Here is a 14447-nt window from a genome sequence, read left to right on the forward strand (position 1 = left end):
AAACCCCACAAAATTCCCCATCACCAGCCACCATGTATGTAACATATGTTGTTTATAAAGTGTGCTTTGTACCAACTGTCAGAGCCTGAAATTTTTTTTTTTTTGCAGAAGACAAAAAAAATTTTTAGTGGTACTTTCTTAAAATTTGTGAAATTTGAATCATTTTTTTCCCTTAGGAACATTCTATGTCTTTTTTTTTTTTTTTTTGCTTTTTGGGTCACACCCGGCGATGCACAGGGGTCACTCCTGGCTCATGCACTCAGGAATTACTCCTGGTGGTGCTCGGAGGACCTGAGGGATGCTGGGATTCGAACCCGGGTTGGCCCCGTGCAAGGCAAACGCCCTACCCGCTGTGCTATCACTCCAGCCCCTCTATGTCTATTTCTTATGGTTTGTAAAGACAAAGGTGAACTCTGAAATAAGTCTGCTTTTATTTTCCAGCAATACCAGATGAAGAAAATGCAAGCAGTGTAACAAAAAAACAGGTAATTTGAAATTGTCTTTTCTGATTGTGTGGGCGAAAAGTAAGGGTCTACATCTTACCATGTACCTATTTAAAATAGAAATTATAATTCTTCAGATACCCAAATTAAAGTTACTCCTGGAAAAAAAAATCTAGAACAGAAACCCAACTCATTATAAACCAAGAAGAATGAACAGTGCATAACTTTAAGTATTAAAAGTATAAGTGATGACTGAGAATGAAAAGGCAGGGGCCGGAGCGATAGCACAGCGGGTAGGGCGTTTGCCTTGCACGTGGCTGACCCGGGTTCGATCCCCGGCATCCCATATGGTCCCCCAAGCACCGCCAGGAGTAATTCCTGAGTGCAAAGCCAGGAGTAACCCCTGAGCATCGCTGGGTGTGACCCAAAAAGCAAAGAAAAAAAAAAAAAAGGAATGAAAAGGCAGGTCATTTCACTGTCACTATCATCCCATTGCTAATCAGTTTGCTCGAGCGGGCACCAGTAATGTCTCCATTGTGAGACTCGTTGTTACTGTCTTTGGCATATCGAATACGCCACGGGTAGCTTGCCAGGCTCTGCCATGTGGGCAAGATACTCTCAGTAGCTTGCCGGGCTCTCCGAGAGGGACGAGAGAATCAAACCTGGGTTGGCAGGTCATTTAAAATTATTAATGTCCATTCCATGGTGTTACTGCTATTTAAAAAAAATCTGACCTGGGACTGGAGATAGCACAACGTGCAAGGCATTTATTTGCCTTGCACACGACCAACCCAAGTTTGATTCCCAGCATTCCATATGGTCCCCCAAGCACCACCAGGAGTCATTCCTGAGTGTATGAGCCAGGAGTAACCCCTGTGCATTGCCGTGTGTGACCCAAAAAGCAAAAAAAAAAAAAAAAAAAAAAAAAAACCGAGGGTTTTTTTTTTTTAAAAAAATAATAGATCAAACCCAGGTCAGCCACGTGCAAGGTGAACGAACACTCTACCCACTGCGCTATCGCTTTGATTCCTCCACCCCTCTCGGAGAGCCTGGCAAGTTATCGAGAGTATCTTGCCCGCACGGCAGAGCCTGGCAAGCTACCTGTGTCGTATTCGATATGCCAAAAATAGTAACAAGTCTCACAGTGGAGATGTTACTGGTGCCCGCTCAAGCAAATCAATGAGCAACGGGATGACAGTGACAGTGATAATAGATTATCCTTGTAGGATTCTTGACTACCTATACTATATGAAAATATGAGTAAGTTGTGATAAATTTTTTTGTTTTCTTTGCAGAAGTGGACTGTAGAAGAAAGTGAGTGGGTCAAGGCCGGAGTGCAGAAATACGGGGAAGGAAACTGGGCTGCCATTTCTAAAAATTATCCATTTGTTAACCGAACAGCTGTGATGATTAAGGATCGTTGGCGGACCATGAAAAGACTTGGCATGAACTGAAACCGGCTTTCATTTCCACAGAATTCACAGAATTCACAGGAGCATGGTTCCTAATAATAGTCCCTGGTAGTCTTATTTTTTTCAGAAGCTGGACTGGGGTAGGGTTTTCGGCATCCTCCTCCGACGTGGGGGAGTCCCAGTTTCACTTCACTGTTGAAGATCATGGACCTGAGAAACAGCCAAGTCTGCCCATGTCCTTGGCATAGATGACAGGCACATAGCTTATACAGTGCCAGAATATCTTTAGTATTTCCCTTCTTTAGTGGTTTGCTTGAATTTAAACCCCCAGTAATTAGTAGAACCTCCTAGGAAATGGTGGAGTCTGTCAAGAGCCATGATGATTCCATGATCTGTTAAAACCAGCAACACGAGCATTATTTGGAGTGAATCTGTTCCAGGTAAAGCTTTGGCTCTTGATGCAAATGCAAAGGAACTTTGTCACAAGGCTGATGTGAGACCCAACCCGGTGGATTCCGACTCCCTTAAAATCTGTTGCGCTAGTTGTGACTTCAGCATTGAGATTTGACTGTCTTGGCATTTGCTCTTCATATTTGCTGAGCTGTATAGGCAGGTTTAACCTCCACTTCTCATACGTGTGGGTTTTTTTTTCTTTTTATTTTAGGTAAAATGGTGATTGTAGATATGCTTAGCCCCGACCCCGTCCTCTTTTCCCAATTCCTTTCCTTATGCTGGACTTTTAAAGCTTAAAAAATCCTGATGGACTATAAATGCCTAATTTCATTCTTTGTGAAATGGTCGCTTCCACCTGATTCCCTGATTGTGCTGTTAGTGTCTTGAACAGGAATCCGACATTCCCTTCTCCTTTTGTACTGTGCTGTGCTTATTGTCTTTCTGACGTACTTAAAGATGGTCTTTTTAGAAAAATTTCAGTAGCGTTTTCTGTAATCTTTTTTTAAAATACGGGAATTATTGTCCATAACATGTAGCATTCTTCATTAAAGTCTTGCTTCTCTCAAACATAAGTAGCTGTCTGATTGCAGCACAGCATGTATGAACAGATGAACATAGAAAAAGGCTGTGAGCCCTGTGCACTGCCCGGTGTGACCCAAAAACCAAAAACGCGGGGAAAGACCTGATGTCATCCAAAGTTAATTTTTGAATGTGATAGTGCATGGACACAGGGCGGTTCATTTCTGCAAAACTTAGTTCAAGCCAGGGAATTTTTTTTTTGTGGGGGGGCGTCACACATGGCAATGCACAGGGGTTACTCCTGGCTCTGCACTCAAGAATCACCCCTGGCAGTGCTCAGAGGACCATATGGGATGCTGGGAATCGAACCTGGGTCAGCTGCGTGCAAGGCAAACGCCCTACCCACTGTACTATTGCTCCAGCCCTGAGAATTTCTTCTTTGAATGAAAGGTAAGGATTAAAAAAAACAAACAAAAAAAGCTATTACTTAAAAATGTGTCCTGTGATTACTAGGTGTAAACTAAACACACCATTTCTCCCTAATAACTACATGTTTATTTTTTCTTCTTTTTGGGTCACACCCAGCGATGCACAGGGGTTACTTCTGGCTCTGCACTCAGGAATCACACCTGGTGGTGCTGGGGGACCATATGGGATGCTGGGAATCAAACTCAGGTTGGCCGTGTGCAAGGCAAACACCCTACCCGCTGTGCTATCGCTCCAGCCCCGCCCCGATAACTACATGTTTATCAATTAGCCCGAACTGAAACTGCTAAGAAAATGAAGGCTTAGTTTCCTTTAGATGCAGCCAAGTGGACTGTAATCTTTCAAGAGAGTAGGTTTAAGTCAGGTTCTAGAAGCCCTTCTTTCAACCCTGATACCAGGTGATGGCCCTCTTTAAGCAGAAGGTCAACACTCAGATGCGCTTGGGAAAGCAAATTATCCTAGGGGCTGAGCCTATGTCTCAAGTGGCAGAACATGTGCCCAGCAAAAAAAGTCCCAGTGCCGCATGACCCCCCCAAGTAACATTGGATACCGCCCCTATAATCATTTTTTAAAAAAGAAATGTATACCATAATCAGTATTTTTTAAATTAGAGGAATACATTAAGTCTATTAACATGTTTCAACATACTGTTTTTAGTAATACTACTGAAATGTGCACAAACGTAAAACTCTGCCTATTACACCTAGAATCATAAAAATTACCTTGAACAGATGACTGTGTGCTGAAACTAAGTCAGTGTTCATAATAGTGACTTCAGGGGGGATGCAGGCTGAGCAGGGTCACCAGTGCCTGTGCCACTGTGCTAGGAATCCTCTTGCCCACTTTCACTTTAGTAGATGCCACTATGATGAAGAGCTCCTGTTCTTCAGATTGCTGTGATGTCACTGGCCTTTGTTGTCTAACTGATCACAATTGTGATGTCTGTTCTTATTAGTGTTAACACTTAAAAGAATTACCACTTGGAGTCATGCTGAAGCAGCATGCTGGGATCACCAGAGTTACACTGGGTGGCTGTGACACTGATCTTTTGCTTTTCTAAACTTAGTATTTGGGGATGAACCACACTAGCCGTGCTTGGGAAACCATAAGCAGTGCCAGAAATTGGCACTTGGAAGGCAACACCTTAACCCCTCTACTACCTCTCCTGCCCCTGATGTTTTACTTTTTTAAGCTTATGACTGAAATAAGATTGTCAGACTGCAAGCTAACAAATTCTGACCTGGTGGGCAAGAAGGTGAGGGCAAGCCAGAGAGAAAGAAAGTAGAGGGGTTGGGGCTGGAGAGACAGCACAGCAGGTAGGGCGTTTGCCTTGCACGTGGCCGACCCGGGTTCAAATCCCAGCATCCCATATGGTCCCCTGAGCATGGCCAGGGGTAATTCCTGAGTGCAGAGCCAGGAGTAACCCCTGTGCATCGCCAGGTGTGACCCAAAAAGCCAAAAAAAAAAAAAAAAGTAGAGGGGTTAAGGCATTTATTGCATGCAGCTGACTCCAGTTTGATCTCTGGAACCATGTATGGTCCTTCAAGCACCACCAGGAGAGATCCCTGACCACAAAGCCAGGAGAAAGCGCAGAACCAGGAGTAAGCTCTTAGCATTGATGGAAGTGGCCCCCAAACCAAAATAAAGAATGTGAGGCCCAGTCTGCTCTCTCAGCTGTGCTTGTTGCCATATGAACCCGCCACTGGAATCCCTGTCTATCTCCGCTAATGCAGTAATGGCACTTCCTTTCAGGGCTAAATGCTGGCATGGAATGAGTGGATGTATAGTGTTTAATTAGCCCTTCTGTGGTGCTAAAAAAGTCATATTAAATGGAGGGTGGGCAGAAATGAGTATAGGGGGTAAGGTCCTTGCCTTATATGCAGCTGATACTGGTTCGATCCCCAGCCGCACAAATGGTCCCCTAGCAACAGCACTATGACCCCAAAGCAAACAAAACATCGATTGCATGTATAAGGGCTAGAGTAAGTGCCATGGAAGCATAAGCCTGGGTTCAAGCCCTAGCACCTGGCCCCTTGAGTACCACTAGGAGTGATCCTGCATACTGCTGGATGTGGCCCCCAAACAAAAGCCAGAGAAAGAGCAAGGTTGAGATGGGGAGTTTAAAAACTTAAAAGATGGGAAGATGGCTCAGTGACTTAAAGTATTTAGGAAGTAAGGGTTGGAGCAATAGTATAGTGGGTAGGGTGTTTGCCTTGCAAACGGCTGACCCAGTTTTGATAACAAGGAACCCACACAGTTCTCTGAACCTGCCAGAACTGATCTCTGAGCACAGAGAACCACTGGTGTGGCCCCAAATCAAGAGAAGAGGATTTGCCAAGCAAGTATGCCCCCTTGAGTTCAAATCCCAATGACGTGATCCTTACAATCCTGCCCGGTGGCTTAAAAAGCAACAACTGTGAAGTGTGAACCTGATCCCTATTGCTGCTACCCAATTAACTAAGCCAATCCTGGCAAATCCTGACAGCCCCTCTGGTTAGGAGCTCTGCAGTTTTTTTCCCTTATAAAAGCACTGATTTACAGAGCACTGTAAATAAGCATTGCTCTACTTACAGTGTCTTCTCCAATACATTGCTTCTGACAGAATTAGTGGAGTGGGTGCCATATGGCTTAAAAGTACACACATTAGGGGGCTGGAGTGATAGCACAGCGGGTAGGGTGTTTGCCTTGCACGCGGCCGACCCGGGTTCAAATCCCAGCATCCCATATGGTCCCCGGAGCACCGCCAGGAGTGGTTCCTGAGTGCAGAGCCAGGAATAACCCCTGTGCATCGCCAGGTGTGACCCAAAAACAAACAAACAAAAAAAAGTATACACATTAGGTACCTATGTGTGTAACTGTATCTGAAATTTAAGGATACTCCAACAGTAAAGACAACTCTGGGTGAGACCTAGATGAAGTCTCAATCCTAAGGGCAATGTCTGATTGGTCTAGGATTTAAGGATACTTGAATGATGCCTAGGGCAGCGAAGTAGCGCACAGTAAAGAGTACTGGGAAGCCACATGTAACTAATGCAGACCTTCAAACTTATTTATCCTGTCACAGGTTTATAAACAGGCTCTGTGGCAAGGCGGGAGAAATAGGTTGACTGTTTGAGAGCACCAAATGCCTTTGAGTTATCAGGTGGAAGATAACCAAAGAAGGATTATCAGTGGAGAGGTATAACCACTACTTTGCTCTTAGACTTGTGTGTGTGACACTCCCAGTGATGCTCGGGGGTCACTCCTGGAGGTGTACAGGGAACAATATGGGATGCAGGGGATTGAACCCAGGTTGGCCGCATGCAAGGCAAGCGCTCTATTGGTCCAGCCCCTCATTTGGACTTCTATACACTGCCATGAAATGCTTTGTTGTCTAAGCTGCAGCACTAGGCAGAAAGGCAACTTTTGAACTTCTGAGACAGATGTTGCCCATGTGTTTTACTAGAGCAAAATGGTATCCTCCAGCAATTTGACATTAACAAGAGACTTTTTTTTTTTTTTTTGCTTTTTGGGTCACACCCAGCAATGCTCAGGGGTTACTCCTGGCTTTGCACTCAGGAATCACTCCTGCCAGTGCTTGGGGGGACCATATGGGATGCTGGGAATCGAAGCTGGGTCAGCCGAGTGCAAGGCAAACACCCTACCCGCTGTACTATCACTTCAGCCCCAACAAGAGACTCTTTCCCCTATCTTTGCCAGTTTATTTTTATGGTGCTGAGTTACCCCTCAATTATGTTTATTTTGGGGCTACTTCCAGTGCAGTTCTCAGGACTGTGAGCACATTGGGAACATGAGAACCTGAGGATTGTATCTGGGGCAACTGCATGCAAAACATATGCTCCAGCCCTTTAAGCCATTCCCCAGCTTCAATGTTTTATCCCCAAGAACTGAAAAGGAAAGAATGAGCCCAAAGAAGTGAAAATACTTGAGGTAATAGATTCTATCAGATAGCACCTGGAAGTTGTAGGTTTGGTAAGCCACTCGTGAGGGGAAAGCAGAAACTCTCCCAGTGAGCCCAACCCAGGAGAATCATGCCAGCTGTGACTGACTGCATGGCCAGTCTGCAGCTGGCCCGCGTGGCCAGCCAAGTTAATGATTACCTTGGTGGTGGCTGGTTCCACTGGGCCCCAGCAGTTCACCTGCAGAAGTCTCCAGAAAGCAGCATGTTCTCTCTGCTCCTTGGAGCCATACTGGTGGTTCTGAACCTAGCGCCATTTGCTAGGACCCAGAAGACGGAACCTCTGAGTGGCTCTGTGGACCAGCCACTCTCCCGAGGAGCAGATCGCTATGACTTTGCCATCATGATCCCTCCAGGAGGCACAGAATGCTTTTGGCAATTCGCCCATCAGAGTGGATACTTCTATTTCAGTTATGAGGTGGGTATGTGGGCACACTGGGGGACTGGTTGTTTATTTCCCTTTGTAAAGTGGGTCAGATACTGAATGTAAAGCTCTGGATTGTCTTTATTATGCTGTGATTTTCCCCCTGCTAATAAATACTTGCAGTTGTATGGAAACTCTCAAATGTCAGAAGTGACTGAAACATATGGTTTGGCTTTCCAAATTGGGGTTGTTGGAAGTGTGTTCACAGCCCAAGGGCCAGCCAGAGGTGTGGCTCAGTGGGAGCATATGCTTTAGGTATACAAGGCACTGTATTCAATCCCCAGCTCCCCTCTGCCCCTTACTGCCTATTACCTCCCCCCAAAAGGCTATGGGACAAATACAGTACCTCCCAGAGTAATCAAGAAGTTTACTTGGTCGAAGATGAGGGGAAGAAATACATGTATCACAACAATATGATATGGTAGAGTTGAATGACGAGTCATGACTTTTGAGATCAACCCAGAGGTTTCAAAGATGCTCCTGTTGGTGTGGTTTTAAGGAGTGATATTGACTAGCTTGCTTTAGGGACATTTCTAGCAAAATAATGAATTACCGGCTCGAGGTTAAGTCGAAGTCCTGTTTCATTTTCTCTTCAATTTTTGGGCCACATCCAACTATGTTCAGGTAATACTCAAGGCTTTGTGCTCAGGGATCACTCTTGATGTTGTTCATGGAGCCATATGGTGTCAGGAATCAAGACCTTAACCCCTCCCTGAGGTGTTTCTTTTAGAACAGGTCAGCAATTACCAACTGCGGATGTAGATCAGAGGTAAAAACACTGGCCTTTGCAGATATAAAGTCCTGGGTTCAATCCCTGGTTCCCCAGAAAGAGTTAAGGGCTGTTCATTTCTTTCTTAATCTTAATAATCTGTGAATTTTTTTGTTTAAATAGCAAGACTACTGATCTGACTTTATTCCACTATCACTGTCACTGTCATCCCGTTGCTCATCGATTTGCTCGAGTGGGCACCAGTAACATCTCCATTGTAAGACTTCTTGTTACTGGTTTTGGCATATCGAATATGCCACGGGTAGCTTGCCAGGCTCTGCCATGCGGGCTAGGTACACTCAGTAGCTTGCTGGGCTCTCCGAGGGGGCGGAGGAATCAAACCTGGGTCAGCTGCGTGCAAGGCAAGTGCCCTACCCGCTATGCTATCGCTCCAGCCCATTACACTGTAACTTACAATTTATTTTCAATTAATTTATAAGAGCTTTTACTTATCTCTGAATTTTATTGGACAGTGGCTAATCACTGTGACTTCTATTCACCCAGACCCAGCTGGGAGACAGGTAGCTACTGAGGGACCCATTTACTTGCTGTCAAGCATCTTAAATAAGCCTAAGTCTACATTCTACCAGGATGGTCAAAACAAAGCCAGTAAACTGCCAGGATCATAAGTGGCATAAAAATAATAACTGATTCGTGCTCGTTGTAGAGTCTTCTGAAAGGCATTTGAGCAATATTGTCTCTACAAGGCAGGGTGTTTGGCACAGTTCTTTCCCCACCCTCCACATCACCCAGGTCTCAGTTTGAATTCTGAGGGGGTTTGACCTTCCCAGCCCAGACTGAGAACCACCGTGCATGGGATGGCGCTCGTTAAGCCAGCTTCTTGATGTAGCAGCAGCTTTTCTCTCCCTTTAACATGTCTCGGCAGGTACAGCGAACACTGGGAATGTCACACGACCGGCATGTTACTGCCACCGCACATACGCCAAAGGGTTTCCTCATAGATACTTCTCAGAATGTTCGAGGCCAGATTAACTTTTCTACCCAAGAGACAGGTGTGTTTTCATCACCCACCTACTGGGATAGTAATGTTTCTTTGAAATTGGGAGAAATAATAAGGAAGGACTAAAATTAATTGAGATGCAAAACCCTGTTATCCTACGTAGTGTTGATAAAAAAAATTGGGGGACAGGGGATATAACTCCAACATCAAAACCCACTGTTTCCCTTGCCCGGTGGCCCAGGTCGTTAAGTAGCAACCCAGATGTAGCTCGGAGAGTCTCCAGGTGAGTCATTCCTCTAAGCCCACAGCCCAGACTTTCTGTCTCTTCTCCAAACAGATTACGATGCAGGACTAAGACAGACGCCCACCCACAATACACAATTCTGATGAAAGAATTTATTATTGGGGACCTTTTTTCCAGTCAGCAAATACTCGAGTCAGTCACCAAAGGCAGACAAAAGTGAACGCACAGCCATGTGAAACATCCACACTTGACGACAAAGCGCTTTCTCAGAGAACTCCCCAGCCCACAGTACTGGGCAGGTGTAGAAAAGGGCGGTTTGTCCACAGCAGCATGAGACACTGTGGGATGTTTAACATCCTTGGCGCCACTATATGGCAGTAGTGCCTCCAGTCTGGCAAATATATGTGACCTCTAATTCTGCCTCCCCTGTGGCCGCCACTCCCACAGACAATGACCCCAGCTGACAACAGCAAAGCAGATATTCTGCTACTAGTCCTGTACAGACCACTCTGGAGGAAGTTCTTGGGGCACTGCAGTTTCTTTCACTCAGTACACAACCACCCCACTTCAAGTTCAAGAACACTTCAACTTCTTTTGTATACCCACCTCTTATGAGCAGGCAACCATGCTCTTAATTTCAACTCAGTCTGCATGGCGGAAGTTCCTCAGCAATCATGGGAATTGTAAGTTGGAAAACAGGGAAAAAACCCTGCTTTCTATACCAGACAGGATGAATGTTATTTGGTAAAAAACAAATTATAAACCATATTTAGTGAAATAAATTTCATTATGAACAGTGCCTTACACACAAAACACGGGGACTTTGTACTTCCTAAGTAAATAGAAGGTGTTGTAGAAGTAAATTTTAATTTTTCGTGTGTTTGTGTGTGTGGAGAGGGGCTTGAGTTTGGGCCACACCTAAGCTGTGCTCAGGGGTCCTTTCTGGCAGGGCTGAGAGGACCATGTGGTGCTGGGAACTGAACCCATCTCCTGCATGCAAAGCATATACTCAGACCGTTGAGCTATCTCACTGGCCTTATAGCTGACACATTTAACACAGAGGAAGTATCTCTGAGGAAGTAATGAACAATAATACTGGAATGACCCCATCTTTTCACCTTCCCAGCACCAAGCTGGAAACAGCCCCTAACAGTGGGATTTGGTTTTTGCTTCTGGCACATACTAGAATTCTTAAGGGTAATGCCTAGGGATGCTTGAGGGATCCTTGAGTGCCAGGGATTGAAATAAGAAAAAAAATGTGTATTCCATTCTTTAAGCAACCTTCCTAGCACTAGGGGATTTTAACTCTTGATCTTTGGACCAGTGACAGTCCACAGAAATTTTCTGTTGGTTCACAAAAAACTGTCACTTAGCACATGGTATGCCTGGGGGAAAAAAGTCATTTTATAATATTACCTTTAAAAGCAGGCATGGGTCAGAGAGATAGTCTAAGGATTAAGACAACAATCCCTTGGGAACTAGAGCAATAACACAGTAGGGTAGGGCACACAGCTAACGGGTTCGATCCCGGCATCCCATATGGTCCCCCAAGCACTGCCAGGAGTGATTTCCTGAGTGCAGAACCAGGAATGGCTCCTGAGCATCGCTAGGTCTGACCCAAAAAAAAGCTCCCCCCCCCCCCCAAAAAAAAAAGTAGCTCCTGAGCACTGGTGGCATGACCCCAAAAACGAAACAAAACAAATAAATAAACGCACACTTGAGCCCCAGGGGCTCATCCCTGGCACTTTATGGTCACCTGAGCCACTGAACGGAAGGCCACTCCCTCCACCGCTACAGAATCCCCGAAATATCAGATTATAGTTCTGGTGATCCCTAAGCATTAGTGGGTATGACCCTGGTGCTGCACTGAATGTTGCATCGAAGTCTCCCCCACACCGGTCCCCCCAAAAATCCCAAACAACCCTGAGGCTGTGGATTCGGCTTATCAGTAAAGACTTGCCTTGCATGCAGAAGGTCCAGGTGTGATATCTGATATTGCATGGTTTGCAGACTGTTGCTGGAATGACCCCACCTGCCCAGCACCAAGCTGGAAACAGCCCTTAAGATCTGCCAGGTGTGGCCCCGAAACAAAGCTGAAGCAAACTAAAAAAACCTACATATTCTTTCTGCCTCGGCAGTCCATAAAACATTTCTATTTTCACCTATTTACATATAATTGTAAAAAGGCTGCAAACCACTTATCTGGAGGGTGGAACGTCAACAGAGAGGGAGACCAAGCTTTGGTGATGATCTCAGGATTTCTACAGGTTTTTATCAGCTTTGTTTAAGCAACCAGCAAAATCATTTTGGTTCTGTGCAAGTGTATCTCAACTTTGGAGTTTTCTACGAGGACATCGAGGTGAACCACAAACATAATGAAAGAAAACAGCTGAACGATACTCTGGATGCAATCGAGGTAATTACTTTGTGAGAGAACTGTGAAAGGGGATTTAAATCAGAGGCAAGAGGGACTGGAGAGATAATACGCTGGGTAAGGCATTTGCAGATGACCCAGGTTCAATCCCAGTGTAGATACCTGAGCCCCTATCAGAAGTATTTTCTTAGAGCAGAGCCAGAAGTCAGCCCTGAACACTGCTAGGTATGGGCCTCCGTCCTCCCCCCTAAACAAGTCTGCAATGGGCCTGGGGAGATAGCTCAAGGAGCTAGAGCGCAATCCTGTTTAGCACTGAATTTCCAATCTGAATCCCCTCCTGAAAAGCATGTACCCCTACCCAGCAGCACACTGCTGGGCCTGTGCCCACGAGTGCCCCGGGGCACTGTGGCTCTTGTCTAACCACACACAAAGAACAGACACCATCCAGAAGGGAAATGATGTGCTAAGGACTCAATAAGATCTAGAAACACTCTGGAGGACCCACTACTTTGGGCACTGATGTTTTTCATACAAAATCATTTTTCAAAAACCATAAAGTAGGGGCTGGAGTAATAACACAGCAGGTAGGGCATTTGCCTTGAACGTGGCCGACCCGGGTTCATTCCCAGCATCCCATATGGTCCCCTGAGCACCGCCAGGGGTAATTCCTGAGTGTAGAGCCAGGAGTGACCCCTGTGCATCGAAGAGTGTGACCCAAAATAAATACATACCATAAAATACAGGCCATTTTTTCAAGATACAGCAAAATTAGCATTCTAAACAAATAGCCAACTTATTATATATTATAAAATCAGACTACTCAACTTACAGATGACTTCGAAATCTAGATAGGCTTACTTCCTTTGTCTTGGGGCCACACCCAGCGATGCTAGGGGTTACCCCTGACTCTGTACCTGGTGATCACTCCTGGTGGGCTTGGGGGACCAGATGGGATGCCAGAGATCCACCCTGGGTTGGCAACACGCAAGGCAAGCACCCTACTGCTATACTATCAATATGGCCCCTTTTTTCTTTCCCACTGTGTCACACAGGAGAGTACACGAAAGGTACAAATGAATATTTTCCATATGTGGAGATACTACAACTTTGCGCGAATGAGGAAAATGGCTGATTTCTTCCTTCTTCAATCAAACTATAACTACGTGAACTGGTGGTCTACAGCCCAGAGCCTTGTTATTGTTCTTTCTGGGATCCTGCAACTGTATTTCTTGAAACGTCTCTTCAATGCCCCAACAACTACAGACACAGCGAAGCCCAGATGCTAAGGCAACTACAGCATCCTAGCTATTTTCTGCTAAGGCAAAACGTTTGTTAAAGTTTTGGTCACATCAACTTTGTAAAGTCAAATGGAAAATAGAAGTTTAAGTTCATTGTCCTAGTTCTAATCCATCTAGAAAGACAAAATAGCAATAAATAGAAAATATGCAAGTTTTGGTGATGTTTTTGTCACACTGGGGATAAAACCAGGTCCTCATATGTGTAAAGCATGTGCTCTACCAGTGAGTATATCCCCGGCCCCGACTTTTCTTTAATTATGTATGAAATGCTACCATCAAAATACTGTTCAGGGGTCAGGGAAGTGCCGCTAAGGGCTGGAGAGTAAGCTTTCCATGCAGGAGTCCAGGGCTGGAGGCCCAGAATGGCATGGTCACCTGAGCACGATCAGGGGCAACCTGAGCACTGAGCCAGGATTATCTCCTGAGTACCTCTGTGTGTGGATCAAACAGCAAAAATTAAAAAAAGTTACCAGTTTGTTCAGCAGTTCCTTGACCTTCACTAATTAAGAAGTTTTTAAAGAAGGACCCCAACCCCACCAGCAATACCTCAAAGGAAGAAGCACATATCCTGCCAAATTTCACTCTGTACCACAGAACCCCCAGAGCACCCTACGGAATAGCCCCAAGCCAGGAGTGACCCCTGAGCAGCTTTCCCAGAGAAATATTTGGTATAGCCCCTACCCCACAAAACCAAAACCAAAAACTAGAGACTCTTCGAAGGGACAAGAGTTGTAAAAAAAAAATGGAATTGGAGATGTAAAATCCAGCTTTATATGTTTCATTAAAAAAAAAAAAAAAAAAACTTGGTACTTTTTGTACTTGAAAAGTTTTTATTTTTTTGGTTTTTGGGCCACACCTGGCAGTGCTCAGAAGACCATAAGGGATGCCAAGAATCAAATCCAGACTGGCTATGTACAAGGCCAAAGTCCAACCCACTGTATTGCCACTATTACACTACTAAAATTTATTTTATAGGAGAGATGGAGAAGGATGGAATAATAAATTATTGCTTCAGAGTCCCATTAGTCTTTTTGTCCTGTTAGAAAAAGTTCATAGAGGAATTATGTTTATGGAAATCATAATAATGAAAATAACATCTTGGAATC

At 44.9% G+C, this 14447-nt stretch overlaps 3 protein-coding genes across 4 annotated transcripts in view; 2 read left to right on the forward strand and 1 right to left on the reverse strand.

Annotated features, from left to right (window-relative positions):
• TERF2 (telomeric repeat binding factor 2) overlaps nucleotides 1-2880 on the forward strand; it is a 33481-nt gene extending 30601 nt beyond the window's left edge. For both annotated transcript variants that reach the window (XM_004600891.2, XM_055145084.1), the window contains 2 exons: nucleotides 442-485; nucleotides 1739-2880. In XM_004600891.2, coding sequence (XP_004600948.2) covers nucleotides 442-485; nucleotides 1739-1897 — 203 coding nt within the window. In that variant the 3' untranslated portion in view covers nucleotides 1898-2880. The remainder of the gene's footprint in view (nucleotides 1-441; nucleotides 486-1738) is intronic.
• Nucleotides 1-14447, reverse strand: part of NIP7 (nucleolar pre-rRNA processing protein NIP7) — a 65261-nt gene that overhangs the window by 48355 nt on the left and 2459 nt on the right. The gene's annotated exons all lie outside the window — the stretch shown is intronic.
• Nucleotides 3026-13942, forward strand: TMED6 (transmembrane p24 trafficking protein 6). The gene is made up of 4 exons (XM_004600563.2): nucleotides 3026-7689; nucleotides 9351-9477; nucleotides 11937-12085; nucleotides 13096-13942. Exons 1-4 carry the CDS (start codon nucleotides 7345-7347, stop codon nucleotides 13327-13329), a joined length of 855 nt encoding a protein of 284 aa, XP_004600620.2. The 5' UTR covers nucleotides 3026-7344; the 3' UTR covers nucleotides 13330-13942.

Source organism: Sorex araneus, chromosome 8 (genome assembly GCF_027595985.1).
Source record: "Sorex araneus isolate mSorAra2 chromosome 8, mSorAra2.pri, whole genome shotgun sequence".
NCBI lineage: Eukaryota > Metazoa > Chordata > Mammalia > Eulipotyphla > Soricidae > Sorex > Sorex araneus.

Excerpts from the sequence above, each read along its gene's own strand:
- TMED6 (XM_004600563.2), top strand. The coding sequence starts at position 7,345 with ATGCCAGCTGTGACTGACTGCATGGCCAGTCTGCAGCTGGCCCGCGTG. Across the intron at positions 9,478-11,936 it reads CTTTTCTACCCAAGAGACAG|GTTTTTATCAGCTTTGTTTA; the intron begins GTGTGTTTTCAT and ends GGATTTCTACAG. Across the intron at positions 12,086-13,095 it reads ATACTCTGGATGCAATCGAG|GAGAGTACACGAAAGGTACA; the intron begins GTAATTACTTTG and ends TGTGTCACACAG.